Raw genomic sequence first — 16,783 nt, forward strand, 5'->3', positions numbered from 1 at the left:
TACGGAAAACAGTCGAAAAAACGGAAAATAACAGAGCTGATTTGACTCAATGTTTGTAATGTGTTTGAGAAAATGGCGGATTGACTACCTAGGTGACGTCATCGCTCCGAGAGCAAACAATAGAAAGTTGTTTAATTTGCCAAAAGATAGATAGATAGATAGTACTTTATTGATTCCAATTCACCCATTTAGAGTTTCGAAATCGGTTAAAAAATATATATGGTCCTTTTTCTACAACATCAAGGTATATATTGACGCTTACATAGGTCTGGTGATAATGTTCCCCTTTAATGCATGAACTCTACAAGTCAACATTAAGGGGAGCTGCTGCAATAAAATTGTGTTTAGCTGGTAGGGTTTTAAACAGGGCTTACTAATAGTAGTGTAATTAGAGTTAAAGTACTTAACGCTATCATTGAGAGTTGCGACAATTAGGGATGGCTGCCGTTCACATTTGAACCGATACAGCACCACCACTGCGATGAGGTGGCGACTTGTCCAGGGTGTACACAGCCTTCCGCCCGATTGTAGCTGAGATAGACACCTGCGCTCCCCGCGACCCCAAAGGGAATAAGCGGTAGAAAATGGATGGAGGGATGGACGGCACCACCACTTACCTCTTGTAAAATTTGGTAGGTGCGCTTATGGTCGTGACGTAAAAATGGAGGTACGGTTTGAGAAGTTCTGCATTTTGCCTCATAAAACAAGCCTTTTAGTAATTTTGCCTTTTCCAAACAGAGCGGATGGACGGCGGTGGTCTTTAGCATCCTTGCCCTCTTCAGGATATGGCACCAACACTCCCAGCTCAACAGTAAGTCCCTTCTGAGACCACACCATCACCCACCACTCCCAGACCTACACCCTCCCTCACTACCTTTATATGCACTAAAAACAACAGAATTATTGCATGAATTATTTTAATTCATCTTAATTCAATGGTGTTCCACTGATTAACACACGTACAAACCCTGTTTCCATATGAGTTGGGAAATTGTGTTAGATGTAAATATAAACGGAATACAATGATTTGCAAATCCTTTTCAACCCATATTCAATTGAATGCACTACAAAGACAACATATTTGATGTTCAAACTCATAAACTTTATTTATTTTTTTTTGCAAATAATATTTAACTTAGAATTTCATGACTGCAACATGTGCCAAAGTAGTTGGGAAAGGGCATGTTCACCACTCAATAAACGTTTGGGAACTGAGGAAACTAATTGTTGTAGCTTTGAAAGTGGAATTCTTTCCCATTCTTTTTGTATGTAGAGCTTCAGTCGTTCAACAGTCCGGGATCTCCGCTGTTGTATTTTACACTTCATAATGCGCCACACATTTTCGATGGGAGACAGATTTGGACTGCAGGCGGGCCAGGAAAGTATCCGCACTCCTTTTTTTCGAAGCCACGCTGTTGTAACACGTGCTGAATGTGGCTTGGCCTTGTCTTGCTGAAATAAGCAGGGGCGTCCATGATAACGTTGCTTGGATGACAACATATGTTGTTCCAAAACCTGTATGGACCATTCAGCATTAATGGTGCCTTCACAGATGTGTAAGTTACCCATGCCTTGGGCACTAATGCACCCCATACCATCACAGATGCTGTCTTTCGAACTTTGCGTCGATAACAGTCTGGATGGTTCGCTTCCCCTTTGGTCCCGATGACACAATGTTGAATATTTCCAAAAACGATTTGAAATGTGCACTCGTCATACCACAGAACAATTTTACACTTTGCATCAGTCCATCTTAGATGATCTCGGGCCTAGAGAAGCCGGCGGCGTTTCTGGATGTTGTTGATAAATGGTGTTCGCTTTGCATAAAATAGCTTTCTGTAAGTTGCACTTACAGATGTAGCGACGAACTGTATTTAGTGACAATGATTTTCGGAATTGCTCCTGAGCCCATGAGGTGATATCCTTTAGCGATTGATGTCGGTTTTTGATACAGTGCCGTCTGAGGGATTGAAGGTCACGATCATTCAATGTTGGTTTCCGGCCATGCCGCTTACGTGTAGTGATTTCTCCAGAATAACTGAACCTTTAAATGATATTATGGACCATAGATGTTGAAATCCCAAAATTTTTTGCAATTGCACTTTGAGAAACGTTGTTCTTAAACTGTTTGACTATTTGCTCACACAGTTGTGGACAAATGAGTGTACCTCGCCCCATCCTTTCGTGTGAAAGACTTTGCATTTTTTGAAAAGCTTTTTTTATACCCAATCATGGCACCCACCTGTTCACATTTAGCCTGCACACCTGTGCGTTGTTCTAAATAGGGTTTGATGAGCATTCTTTAACTTTATCAGTATTTATTGCACCTTTCCCAACTTCTTTGTCACATGTTGCTGGCATCAAATTCTAAAGTTAATGATTATCCATCCATCCATCCATTTTCTACCGCTTATTCCCTTCGGGGTCGCTATTTGCAAAAAAAAAATGTTTATCAGTTTGAACATCAAATATGTTGTCTTTGTAGCATATTCAACTGAATATGTGTTGAAAATGATTTGCAAATCATTGTATTCCGTTTATATTTACATCTAACACAATTTCCCAACTCATATGGAAACTGGGTTTGTAGACTATGCCATGGGAAACCAGATCCTTCTTGCATGGACAGTATACATAATAGTGCAGCGGGGAAGTGCACAGGAAGCATCAGCGAGCGTACGGAATGCAATAATCCAGCAGCCGCCGAGAAGTAAGGCTGGTGTATAAAGCCCTCGGATTAGTGATCAGAGGCAGGTGAGTGTCCCGATCACTCATCGGAGGCAGGTGAGTACAATCAGCGCTCAGAGGCAGGACAAAACAGGAAGTCGAACAGAAATAAGAGCGCTAGACAGGAACAAAAACACCCAACGCAGGAAAAACCCCAACCCTAATTTGACCTGGTCTTGACAGGTGCTGACAAATGAGTTTGAAAATAATAGTTTTAGTCCTGACTTTCCGTGAGTTGCATGGTGGGGGCCCCTCAGTACATCACTGACTTGCTTTACACCCACTTTTCAGGGTCTTCAGGCCAGGGTGCCCCAAAACTAATTTTAAAACCCCTGGAGACCTGGCATTCCAGGCTATAGCTCCCAGACTCTGGAACAACTTGCACCAGTCCCTCTGTGATCTTGACTGTGTTGACACTTTTAAGAAACATTTGAAAGTTTCTCATTTTAGTAAAGCTTATAGTTAATGCACCTTTTAACTTAGATTTTTAACAACCTTTGTATCTGTGAAAAGTGCTTTATAAATACAAATTGACTTACTTACTTACTTTAATAATGTATATATATATATATATATATATATATATATATATATATATATATATATATATATAGTTTTTTAGTAGACTGTGGTGTGTTGCCTATTCAGGGAGTAGCCCATACTTGCCAACCCTCACGATTTTCCCGGGAGACTCCCGCATTTCAGTGCCCCTCCCGAAAATCTCCCGGGGCAACCAACATGATATATGCAGCTTTTTCACACACATATGTGAATGCAAGCCATACTTGGTCAACAGTCATACAGGTCACATTGAGGGTGGCCGTATTAACAACTTTAACACTGTTACAAATACAAACCCCATTTCCAAATGACTTGGGAAATTGTGTTAGATGTAAATATAATCGGAATACAATGATTTTTAAATCATATTCAACCCATATTCAATTGAATGCACTACAAAGACAACATATTTGATGTTCAAACTGATAAACATTTTTTTTTAAGCAAATAATCATTAACTTTAGAATTTGATGCCAGCAACACGTGACAAAGAAGTTGGGAAAGATGGCAATAAATACTGATAAAGTTGAGGAATGCTCATCAAACCCTAATATTGAACATCCCACAGGTGTGCAGGCTAATTGGGAACAGGGGGGTGCCATGATTGGGTATAAAAGCAGCTTCCATGAAATGCTAAGTAATTCACAAACAAGGATGGGGTGAGGGTCACCACTTTGTAAGCAAATTGTCGAACAGTTTTAGAACAACATTTCTCAACGAGCTATTGCAAGGAATTTAGGGATTTTACCATCTACGGTCCGTAAAATCATCAAAAAGTTCAGAGAATCTAGAGAAATCACTGCACGTAAGCATTGATATTATGGACTTTTGATCCCTCAGGCGGTACTGCATCAAAAACCGACATCAGTGTGTAAAGTTTATCACTACATGGGCTCAGGAAGACTTCATAAAACCACTGTCAGTAACTACAGTTGGTCGCTACATTTGTAAGTGCAAGTTAAAACTCTACTATGCAAAGCGAATGCCATTTATCAACAACACAGAGGAACGCCGCCAGCTTCGCTGGGCCCGAGTTCATCTAAGATGGACTGATGCAAAGTGGAAAAGTGTTCTGTATTCTGACGAGTCCACATTTCAAATTATGTTTGGAAAAAGAGGACGTGGTGTCCTCCAGAACAAAGAGGAAAATATCCATCCGGATTGTTATAGGCGCAAAGTTCGAAAGCCATCATCTGTGATGGTATGGGGGTGTATTAGTGCCCATGGCATGGGTAACTTACACATCTGTGAACTCACCATTAATGCTGAAAGGTCCATACGGGTTTTGGAGCAACATATGTTGTCATCCAAGCAACGTTATCATGGACGCCCCTGCTTATTTCAGCAAGACAATGCCAAGCCACTTGTTACAACAGCGTGGGTTTGTAGTAAAAGATTGCGGGTACTTTCCTGGCCCGCCTGCAGTCCAAACCTGTCTCCCATCAAAAATGTGTGGTGCATTATGAAGCGTAAAATAAGACAGCGGAGACCCCGTACTGTTGAACGACTGAATCTCTACATAAAACAAGAATGGGAAAGAATTCCACTTTCAAAGCTTCAACAATTAGTTTCCCCCGTTCCAAAACGTTTATTGAGTGTTGTTAAAAGAAAAGGTGATGTAACAAATTGGTGAACATGTCCTTTCCCAACTACTTTGGCACGTGTTGCGGCCATTAAAATCTAAGTTAATTATTTGCAAAAAAAAAAAAATCAGGTTTATGGGTTGTCTTTGTAGTGCATTCAATTGAATATGGGTTGAAAAGGATTTGCAAATCATTGTATTCCGTTTATATTTACATCTAACACAATTTCCCAACTCGTATGGAAACAGGGTTTGTATGTGCCGCACACCAAACAACAATGACAAACACATCTTGGGAGAACATCCGCAACGTAACACAACATAAACACAACAGAACAAATACCCAGAACCCTTTGCAGCACTAACTCTTTCGGGACGTTACAATATACACCCCCTCTGTTATACTCACTCCTCTCAACCTCCCTCTAATCCGGGTCACGGCACCACTTTAAGTGTTTTGGTCCCTGCTTTCCCAGTTCTGCATGGGACTCAAACCAGAGTGGACCGCATGAGAAACGAGTGTGCTAACTACCGAGCTAGACATGTCCCAGTTACCTGGCTGGTCTTGTCTCTGCTATCAATCAGATTGTATTTACTGAAAAAGTCTTGGTTCTTGTTTTGTTCGATGTCAAATATCCACTACTGTACCGCAGTTTTTTTCCCTGATCAACCTCAATCTTGTTTGCCTTCTTCTTCTGCCAACATTCGCCCTGGCTTCCTTTCTCCATGGCCACGTGCTTCCTGTTCCTTGGCCTCCTGCAGTCATCCAGTTCCTCCCAGGAGCGTCTGCACCAGCTGCCGTTCCAGCCCACCATGGACGAGCTCCACTTCCTGTCCAAGCACTTTGGCAGCACGGAGAGCATCACCGACGATGACGGCGGACGCTCCTCTCCGCACATGCGCCCGCGCTCCCGCAGTCTCAGGTCAGCTGCAGGCCCGCTGGAGTAAGATCACATAGCCACAGAATGAGTTTGTTTCGGGTTCAAGCAAAGTTAATTTGTGGTTGTTGAGACTATGACCAAGTTCCAAATCCTGACTTTGGTCTTTCTTCCAGCCCTGGACGCTCCTCCTCGTGCTATGATAACGAGATCGTCATGATGAACCACGTGTACAAGGAGCGCTTTCCAAAGGTAATAATCTAAAATGTTTAGATTTTTTTTTTTTAAATGTTAAAAAAAAGATATACTAATATACTTAGATACTAATGAATCATATTCAGTACTACACCGCCTCTAAAAAAAAAATAACCCCTTCCCGCCATGACATCCCTGGTTTTACAAGCAGAGGAGCATGTTCGACAGTGCACACTCACTGAGTACTAACATGCAGTCACAGTGTGTAGACATAAAAAGGGAGAACGGACGCATTTTGGTCTAAAGACATGGCTAGCTAGCTAGCGGCTAACATGCAGTGTTTCAGCTACTTATAAATCACTAATCCTTGCCTCCATGGCCACAAATAAAGTATGTTTCTTCCAAGTAGCATTATCACTGCAGGACGGGGAATAGCTAAACATGCTTCACTACACACCGTAGGAGGATACAATAGCTCACCGCTAACAAAAAATGTAAAAATCATATTATGTCTATAAACTCAGGAAATACGTCCCTGGACACATGAGGACTTTGAATGATCCTGTAACTACTTGGTATCAGATCGATACCTAAATGTATTCAAAACTAATGTAAAGTATCAAACAACAGAAGAATAAGTGATTATTACATTTTAACAGAAGTGTAGATAGAATATGTTAAAGGGGAAGTAAGCAGATATTGATAGTAAATGAACAAGTAGATTAATATTAATTTTTTACAGTTTGTCCTCTATAATGTTGACAAAATAATAGAATGTTAAATGACACAATATGGTACTGCATGTGTTATCAGACTAATTAGGAGCCTTTGTTTACTCACTATTAAAAGACAAGTTGTCTAGTATGTTCACTATTTCTTGCAATAAGAAACATATATTTATTGTGTCCTAAGATTTTTGTTAAAATAAATAATGCCATTTTTCTTGGTGCCCTTTATTTTAAAAAAAAAAATCGAAATACACTTTGGTACCGGTACCAAAATAAGTAAATAATGTAGATGAATGTTTTGTCTCCCTGTAATGTTTGTCTGATCTTGAATAGGATTGTGCGGAAAATGTTAATTTTCCTGGAGGAACTCTCCTGAAGGAATAAATAAAGTACTATCTAATCTAATCTAAAATGGGTTGTACTTGTATAGCGCTTTTCTATCTTCAAGGTACTCAAAGCGCTTTGACACTATTTCCACATTCACACACTGATGGAGGGAGCTGCCATGCAAGGCGCTAACCAGCACCCATCAGGAGCAAGGGTGAAGTGTCTTGCTCAGGACACAACGGACGTGACAAGGTTGGTAGTAGGTTGCGCACGGCCACTCTCCCTCTGCGCCACGCCGTCCCTAAAATATTGGTAAGGAGACAACCCTAACATGTAGACACAATAAAATTGGGTCATCTATGTATTATAGGTGACTATGTATATTATTTATTATTAGTTAGAACCTTTTAAGCTTTTTCTTATTATATTCTAATTGTTTTGCCCCTTTTTCTCACATTTTACTGTTGTTTTCCCCTGTAAGAATATAACAGTAATAATAATAATAGCAGAATTGTGTAACTGCATAACTTAATGTGTCAAAAATTCTGCCTGTATGAAAATATTAATATTTAGTTACACATTTAACATTGTTTATTTGCTCCAATTGTTTAAATAATTAATATATTGTTTTATATTTTGATTGACTAACTAAACTTTGTTTATATTTTAAGTATATCTTATTTAAATTTCGAGAGATTCTCATGTGTTGGATCAAAGGTCTGAGATTTTTATATATATATATATATATATATATATATATATATATATATATATACATATATATATATATATATATATATATATATATATATATATATATACACTTACATATTTTATTTTATTTTATTATTATTTTTTAAGAAATGTTATATATTTAAAGGCAGGAAAACTTTGTCAGCTTTGTATTGTAGGTGACTTAAGTATTTTAATATTCATTTTTAGTTAGAACATTTTAACTTTTTCTCATTACATTGTAATTTGTTGGCTCTTTTTACAGTTTTTTCCCCTCTTTAAGACTATATCAATAATAATAATAGAATAGTGTAACTACATAACCTAGTGTGTCAAAAAGTAGGCCTGTATGAACATATTCATGTTCAGTTACACATTAAACAGTGTTTATTACTAGAGATGTCCAATATTTTCGGCCAATAAATGCTTTAAAATGTAATATCGGAAATTATCAGTATAGGTTTCAAAATTATTGGTATCGGTTTTAAAAAAAGTAAAATTTAGGACTTTTTATAATGCCGCTGTGTACACGGATGTAGGGAAAAAGAACAGAGCACCAATAAACCTTAAAGGCCCTGCTTTTCCGTGCCGGCAATTGTTTTTGGAAACTGGACGTCGTGTCCTCCAGGACAAAGAGGAAAAGAACCATCCTGATTGTTATAGGCGCAAAGTTGAAAAGCCAGCATCTGTGATGGTATGGGGGTGTATTAGTGCCCAAGGCATGGGTAACTTACACATCTGTAATGTGAAAGGTACATACAGGTTTTGGAGCAACATACTGTATGTTTCCATCTAGACATGGACGCCCCTGCTTATTTCAGCAAGACAATGCCAAGCCACGTGTTACAACAGATTGGCTTCATAGAAAAAGAGTGCGGGTACTAGACTGGCCTGCCTGTAGTGAAGACCTGTCTCCCATTGAGAATGTGTGGCGCATTATGAAGACTAAAATACCTGTTGAACAACTTGAGTTGTACATCAAGTAAAAATGGGAAAGAATTCCACTTCAAAAATTGGTCCTCAGTTCCCAAAAATTTCCTGAGTGTTGTTAAAAGGAAAGGCCATGTAGCACAGTGGTAAAAATGCACCTTTGCCAACTTTGTTAGCAATCTGTTGCTGCCATTAAATTCTAAGTTAATGATTATTTGTAAAAAACAAAACAAAGTTTCTCAGTTGGAACATTAAATATATTGTCTTTGCAGTCTATTTAATTGAATATAGGTTGAAAGGATTTTGCAAATCAATTTATTCTGTTTTTATTTACCATTTACACAACGTGACAACTTCACTGGTTTTGGGTTTTGTGCATAAATATTGTCTATAGTCTATTTTACATAAATCAAATAGAAGGTTTTGTGTAAATAGATTTGCACAACAAACACCAAATGTTTACAAAATCACAGACCAAACATTGTATGTGACTTACCACTATTGGCATACATGTAGTAAACCAGGTTTGAGCGTAATACGCAGGATTCTCACAGGAATGAGGCAAAAAATACAACCTTACCTACAGTTGTTTGACCATGTTCTAAGAATGGCCTAAAAAAAGGGTTCTTGTTGTTTGACTACGCGTACATCTCTCTGGGGCGGCATAGCTCGGTTGGGAGAGTGGCCGTGCCAGCAACTTGAGGGTTCCATGTTCGAGCCCCGTTTCCGCCATCCTAGTCACTGCCGTTGTGTCCTTGGGAAAGACACTTCACCCACCTGCCCCCATTGCCACCCACACCCACTCAGATATTGGGGTTCACAATGTAAAGCGCTTTGAGTCACTAGAGAAAAGCGCTATATAAACATAATTCACATCACTTCCCTTCACTCTCCTCCACGAGGCCACGGCGCAGATGGAGGGCAGGCTGGCCGACTTCATCCAGGCGTACTCTCCTGAGAACGTCCTCCCGCTGGCGGACGGAGTCCTCAGCTTCATCCACCACCAGATCGCCGAGCTCTCCCGGGACTGCTTGGCCAAGTCCTGCGAAGGACTCATCACGTCCGTCTACTTCTTCGAGCTGCAGGAAAACCTGGACAAGCTCCTTCATGATGTAAGTGGAAACTTTAAAGACATCAAAAATCACCCAAATGTCAACCAATCAAGGGAGCAGAATTTTGTGTTAGACTGAAATGCACTAGAGCAGGGGTCAGCAACCTCTTGTCTCTTTAGTGCCGCCCTAGTGGCTCCCTGGAGCATTCTTTTTTTAAAGAATTGAAAATGTAAAAAGATGGAGGATAATATTTTTTTTGTTACAGTATGTTTTTTTTTTTAGGACACTGATTAATATGTTTAATATGTTTGTATGTATGCTTCACTGATGAGAGTATTTGGTGAACATCGTTTTGTCCAACAAATTTCGGTGGCTCTTGAACTCACCACGGTGTGGACTGTGATGCAACAGTTTGTTTACATGTAAAATCTCCCACTCCTTTGTCTCATTTTGTCCACCAAACGTTTTATACTGTGCGTGAATGCGCAAAGGTGAGCTTTGTTGACGTGATTGACTTGTTGGAGTGCTAATCAGGCATATTTGGTCTGTGGATGACTTCAAGTTAATCAATGCTAACATGCTATTTGGGCCTGCTGTATGTATATATTGAATCATTATGACGCATTTGTTGGTATATTTGAGCTAATTTAAGTTATTTTACTTTTATCTTCTTTGTATATTATTTATATTTGCATGTCTCATGACGTATATTAAGTTAAGTTAAAGTACCACTGATAGTCACACACACACACGAGGCATGGTGAAATTACTCTCTGCCTTCGACCCATCCCCTCGTTCCACCCCCTGGGAGGTGAGGGGATCAGCAGCAGTGAGCATCAGCGGTGGCCGTGCTCGGGAATCATGAAATATTGGCTCCATTTCAGATAGTTTGTGTGCCATGTTGTTCCAGACCACAGCAAACGTTACCCAGCTAGCCAAAGATTGTAATAAATCCATTAGAAGAAGACGTTTCCTTTACCTTGGACACACACATCTATACCTTTTAGCCATTCTAAGTCATTTCTAGGAGTTCTCTCGCCCTCTGAGAAGCCTCCGTTTTAGTCATGTTTTACAATGTTGTAAAAATGTATAGAATAAATATTACATTTCAACATTTCTGTCAACGAAGATTAGCGTCAGCTTGCGACACATTGTCATTTTGATAGTAGGTTGGTATAGCTAATATGTCATGTGATGTCTTCATTAAAGGCCTACTGAAACCCACTACTACCGACCACGCAGTCTGATAGTTTATATATCAATGATGAAATATTAACATTGCAACACATGCCAATATGGCCTTTTTAGTTTTTACTAAATTGCAATTTTAAATTTCCCGCGAAGTGTCGTGTTGAAAACGTTGCAGTATGATGACGCGTGTGTTTGACGTCTCGGGTTGTAGCGGACATTGTTTTCCAGCCCGATCCAAGCTATAAGTAGTCTGCTTTAATCGCATAATTACACATTATTTTAGACATCTGTGTTGCTGAATCTTTTGCAATTTGTTCAATTAATAATGGAGAAGTCAAAGTAGAAAGATGGAGGTGGCAAGCTTTTAGCCTTTAGCCACACAAACACAGCCGGTGTTTCCTTGTTTAAAATTCCCGAAGGTGAAGCTTTACTATGGAACAGAGCGGTCAAGCGAACATGGATCCCGACCACATGTCAACCGGCAGGTTTCGGTGAGAAAATAGTGGTAATAAGTCGCCCCTTACCGTAGTTATGAGCGGAGCCTGCGTCCTCCTGCAGGTGCGGACTATTACCTCCTCCCACAGAGACACTGGTCTCCGACTTTCAGGTACTATATAATCTCACTAAAACACTAGTAACACAATAGGCAGATAAGAGATTTTCCAGAATTATCCTAGTAAATGTGTCTAATAACATCTGAATCGCTCCGAAAGCAATCGCCTTTTTTATTTATATTTTTTTACTTTCTTTTTTTAACTTTTTTTTCTAGTCCTTCACTCTCAATATCCACATCCACGAATCTTTCATCCTCGCTCAAATTAAATGATAAATGGGTTGTACTTGTATAGCGCTTTTCTACCTTCAAGGTACTCAAAGCGCTTTGACACTACTTCCACATTTACCCATTCACACACACATTCACACACTGATGGAGGGAGCTGCCATGCAAGGCGCTAACCAGCACCCATTAGGAGCAAGGGTGAAGTGTCTTGCTCAGGACACAACGGACGTGACGAGGTTGGTACTAGGTGGGGATTGAACCAGGGACCCCGGGTTGCGGACGGCTACTCTCCCACTGCGCCATGCCGTCCATATTAATCGAGAAATTGTCGCTTTCTCGGTCCGAATTGCTCTAGCTGCTGGTGGCTACGATTGTAAACAATGTGAGGATGTGAGGAGCCCTACAACCCGTGACGTCAAGCGCACATTGTCTGCTACTTCCGGTAAAGGCAAAACTTTTTTAATAGCGACCAAAAGTTGCGAACTTTATCTTGGATGTTCTCTACTAAATCCTTTCAGCAAAAATATGGCAATATCGCGAAATGATCAAGTATGACACATAGAATGGACCTGCTATCCCCGTTTAAATAAGAAAATCTCATTTCAATAGGCCTTTAAAGTCATTTTGATAGTAGGCTAATATAACTAATATAGACACTTACATCATGTGTTGTCTTCATTATAACACTTATATAAGACTTTTAAAGTCATTTTGATAGTAGACTAATATAACTAATATAGACACTTACATCATGTGTTGTCTTCATTATAACACTTATATAAAACTTTTAAAGTAATTTTGATAGTAGGCTAATACAACTAATATAGACACTTACATCATGTGTTGTCTTCATTATAACACTTATATAAGACTTTTAAAATAATTTTGATAGTAGGCTAATATAACTAATATAGACACTTACATCATGTGTTGTCTTCATTATAACACTTATATAAGACTTTTAAAGTAATTTTGATAGTAGGCTAATATAACTAAAATAGACACTTACATCATGTGTTGCCTTCATTATAACACTTACAAACAGCTTTTAATTTTTTGCGGCTGCAGACACGATTGTTTTTTGTATTTTTGCTCCAATATGGCTCTTTCAACGTTTTGGGTTGCCGACCCCCGCACTGAAGTGATTAAAACAGGTGCTATTGAGCAAGGTTGGGATTGGTCGGCTTTTCCCCATGGTTTCCTGATGTGTGTATACGACCAGCCGCTTCCATGGATCAATAAGGGCAATAAAAGTGACTGATGCACCACATTAGTTGGTCCCAGCTCCATTAACACGCCTTTCTCTTTAATTACCATTTTTCGCTCACCACAAGTCAAGCGGATAAGCTCAGCACTTGACGAGTGCGTGACCCCCCGCTCCATGCCAACAACACGTTCTTGTTAGTGTCATTTATTCAACAGGCGTCAACCTGCAGTCCACATGTATTTTTTCTGTATGACTGACATCTAGTGGCCACACTTATCATCCTAAAAAGTCAGTGTAAATAAAATTCTGCGTAAAAAACATTCAGTGCATAAAAAAAAGTGTATAAAAATTCAGTGTAAAGAAAAAATCAGTACAAAAAAATTAGTGTATAAGAATTTGGTGTAAAAAAAATGTCAGTGTAAAGAAAATACAGTGTTATAAATTCAGTGTAGAAAAATTGCAGTGATAAAAATTCAGTGTAAAAAAATTTTTGGTGTAAAAAAAGTTTAGTGTATCAAATAAAAGTGTATAAAAAATGTGTTTATAAAATATTCAGTGTTAAAATATTAAGTGTAAAAAAATGAAAATTAGTGTATAAAACATTTTGACGGATTTTTGAGCGCCGTGTTTAATGTTCTATATTCTCAAAGAAATATCTAAGTTTTTGAAGTTGCTTGCATACGCATACTTGTGCCATTTATTGAACAGGCATCAACCTGCAGTCCACATGTATGTTTTATATGTGACTGCCCTCTACTGGCCACGCTTACCATCACACTGTGTACCAATTAAAATAGCTTGGAGGTCACTAAGCACAAGCAGAATGCATACGTACATTAGCTGCACTGTCAAGGAGATGAATGCATTTTAAGGGCGTCTTGGGTGCTCGTGTGTTTCGGTTTTCAACGGTCTCCTTGTCATGGATTTACAGCAAAAACCGAAGTATTAAAGTCTGCATGTAGTTCCAGTCGTAGTTTGAGCCAGAATATGGATGCCTAGACAGATTGTCGCCCCTTGAGAAAGACACTGATTCCTCCAAATGAAGGTTTTATCTTCAATTCCATTCTGAGAAGCTTTACTGATTTGTATCTGTGGTATCTTCAATTCTTCTTCTTGTCTCTGTCTGGACTTGCAGGCTTTTGAGCGCTCGGAAAGTTCTGAGGTTGCTTTCGTCACGGAGTTGGTGAAGAAGCTTCTCATCATCATTTCCCGACCTGCCAGGCTGCTGGAATGCCTGGTGAGATTGTTTGTGCAGGGGCTCTCACTCCATATCCATGTTTTTTGTTTTACACATCCGGGAGACACTTTTGTATTGGGGATATCCTGCAGTGTCCTCTGCAGTGGACGTTTGTGTTTTGCAGAACTGAGCTATTATGTTGACGCTCAGACTAAAACAATGGAGCGGAACCAAATGTCCAATGCAAAGGACGCTGGTCCTCATGTAAATTTTACATGACATCCTTTTATGAAGGTGAATTTGTGTTTTTATTACGAAAGCTTTTTTGTTTTACACTGAATTTATGTAACTGAATTTTTTGCGTTTGAATTTTGTGAACTGAATTTTTTTTACATCAAATTATGCATGGTTTCATAAAAAAATACTTTTTTATTCAATGTAAAAAAAAACATTTGTGTGGAAAAATATTCCAGTGTAAAAAAAAATGTGTAAAAAACGCAGTAAAAAAAATTGTGTGCAAAAAATTTCAGTGTAAAAAAATTCTGCATAAAAAAATTCAGCACATAAAAATCAGTATTAAATTCTGTATAAAAAAAACTTCAGTGCACAAATATCAGTGTTTAAGAATTGAGTGTAAAGAAAATTCTTAGTAATAAAATCGGTGTAAAAACAATTATGTGTAAAAAATAAAGTTAAAAAAAATTGTGTGAAAAAATTTGCTAATCATTTTCAACCCATATTCAGTTGAATATGCTACAAAGACAACATATTTGATGTTAAAAGTGATAAACATTTTTTTCTGCAAATAATCATTACTTTCGAATTTGATGCCAGCAACACATGACAAAGAAGTTGGGAAAGGTGGCAGTAAATACTGATTAAGTTGAGGAATGCTCATCAAACACTTATTTGGAACATCCCACAGGTGTGCAGGCTAATTGGGAACAGGTGGGTGCCATGATTGGGTATAAAAACAGCTTCCATGAAATGCTAAGTAATTCACAAACAAGGATGGGGCGAGGGTCACCACTTTGTAAGCAAATTGTCGAACAGTTTTAGAACAACATTTCTCAACGAGCTATTGCAAGGAATTTAGGGATTTTACAATCTACGGTCCGTAAAATCATCAAAAGGTTCAGAGAATCTGGAGTAATCACTGCACGTAAGCGATGATATAGCGGACCGTTGATATCTCAGGCGGTACTGCATCAAAAACCAACATCAGTGTGTAAAGGATATCACCACAGGAACACTTCATAAAACCACTGTCAGTAACTACAGTTGGTCTTTACTTCTGTAAGTGCAAATTAAAAGCAAAAGCCATTTATCAACAACACCTGGGAACGCCGCCGGCTTCGCTGGGTCCGAGCTCATCTAAGATGCACTAATGCAAAGTGGGAAAGTGTTCTGTGGTCTGATGACTCCACATTTCAAATTATATTTGGAAACTGTGGACGTGGTGTCCTCCGGAACAGAGAGGAAAATAAACATCCGGATTGTTATAGGCGCAAAGTTTAAAAGCCAGCATCTGTGATAGTATGGGGGTGTATTAGTGCCCAAGGCATGGGTAACTTACACATCTGTGAAGGCACCATTAATGCTGAATGGTCCATACAGGTTTTGGAGCAACATATGTTGTCATCCAAACAACGTTATCATGGATGACCCTGCTTAATTCAGCAAAACAATGCCAAACCACGTGTTACAACAGCCTGGCTTCGTAGTAAAACAGTGCGGGTACTTTTCTAGTCCGCCTGCAGTCCAGACCTGTCTCCCATCGAAAATGTGTGGTGCATTATGAAGCGTAAAATACGACAACAAGACCCCGGACTGTTGAACAACTTAAGCTGTACATCAAGCAAGAATGGTAAAAAAAATCCACTTTCAAAGCTTCAACAATTAGTTTCCTCAGTTCCCAAACTTTTTATTGAGTGTTGTTAAAAGAAAATGTGACCTAACACAGTGGTGAACATGCCCTTTCCCAACTACTTTGGCACGTGTTGCAGCCATGAAACATGAAAATCAAAGGTGATTATTATTTGCAAAAATAAATAAAGTTTATGAGTTTGAACATCAAATATCTTGTCTTTGTAGTGCATTCATTTGAAAATGGGTTGAAAAGGATTTGCAAATCATTGTATTCCGTTTACATCTAACACAATTTCCCAACTCAAATGGAAATGGGGTTTTTATATATGTATATATATATATATATATATATATATATATATATACATACATACATACATACATATATATATATATATGAAATACTTGACTTGGTGAATTCTAGCTGTAAATATACTCCTCCTCTCTTAACCACGCCCCCAACCGCGTCCCGCCCCACCCCGGACCATGCCCCCCACCTCCCGAAATCGGAGTTCTCAAGGTTGGCAAGTATGAAAATGCCCCTTTGGCAACATTTTTGCAATGTGTTGCTGCCATTAAATTCTAAGTTAATGATTATTTGAACTGTTAAATATATTGTCTTTGCAGTCTATTCCATTGAATATAAATTGAAAAGGATCAACAAATCATTGTATTCTGTTTTTATTTACGTATTACACAACGGGCCAACTTCACTGGTTTTGGGTTTTGTAGATCATAAATATTTGAAATATTTATAAAATTCAAGTTTCGATGTACAAAAAAGAAAGTCTGTGTGCTTAGTATTTGCATTTAGATGAACATTTTCCCAGGCGCCTCGTGACTAAC

At 38.7% G+C, this 16,783-nt stretch overlaps 1 protein-coding gene across 2 annotated transcripts in view; it reads left to right on the forward strand.

Annotated features, from left to right (window-relative positions):
• Positions 1–16,783, forward strand: part of LOC133541765 (microtubule-associated serine/threonine-protein kinase 1-like) — a 142,673-nt gene that overhangs the window by 77,901 nt on the left and 47,989 nt on the right. For both annotated transcript variants that reach the window (XM_061885337.1, XM_061885338.1), the window contains exons 5-9: positions 739–811; positions 5,633–5,793; positions 5,925–6,000; positions 9,563–9,772; positions 14,027–14,128. In XM_061885337.1, coding sequence (XP_061741321.1) covers positions 739–811; positions 5,633–5,793; positions 5,925–6,000; positions 9,563–9,772; positions 14,027–14,128 — 622 coding nt within the window. The remainder of the gene's footprint in view (positions 1–738; positions 812–5,632; positions 5,794–5,924; positions 6,001–9,562; positions 9,773–14,026; positions 14,129–16,783) is intronic.

This window comes from Nerophis ophidion, linkage group LG23 (assembly GCF_033978795.1).
Source record: "Nerophis ophidion isolate RoL-2023_Sa linkage group LG23, RoL_Noph_v1.0, whole genome shotgun sequence".
Lineage (NCBI taxonomy): Eukaryota > Metazoa > Chordata > Actinopteri > Syngnathiformes > Syngnathidae > Nerophis > Nerophis ophidion.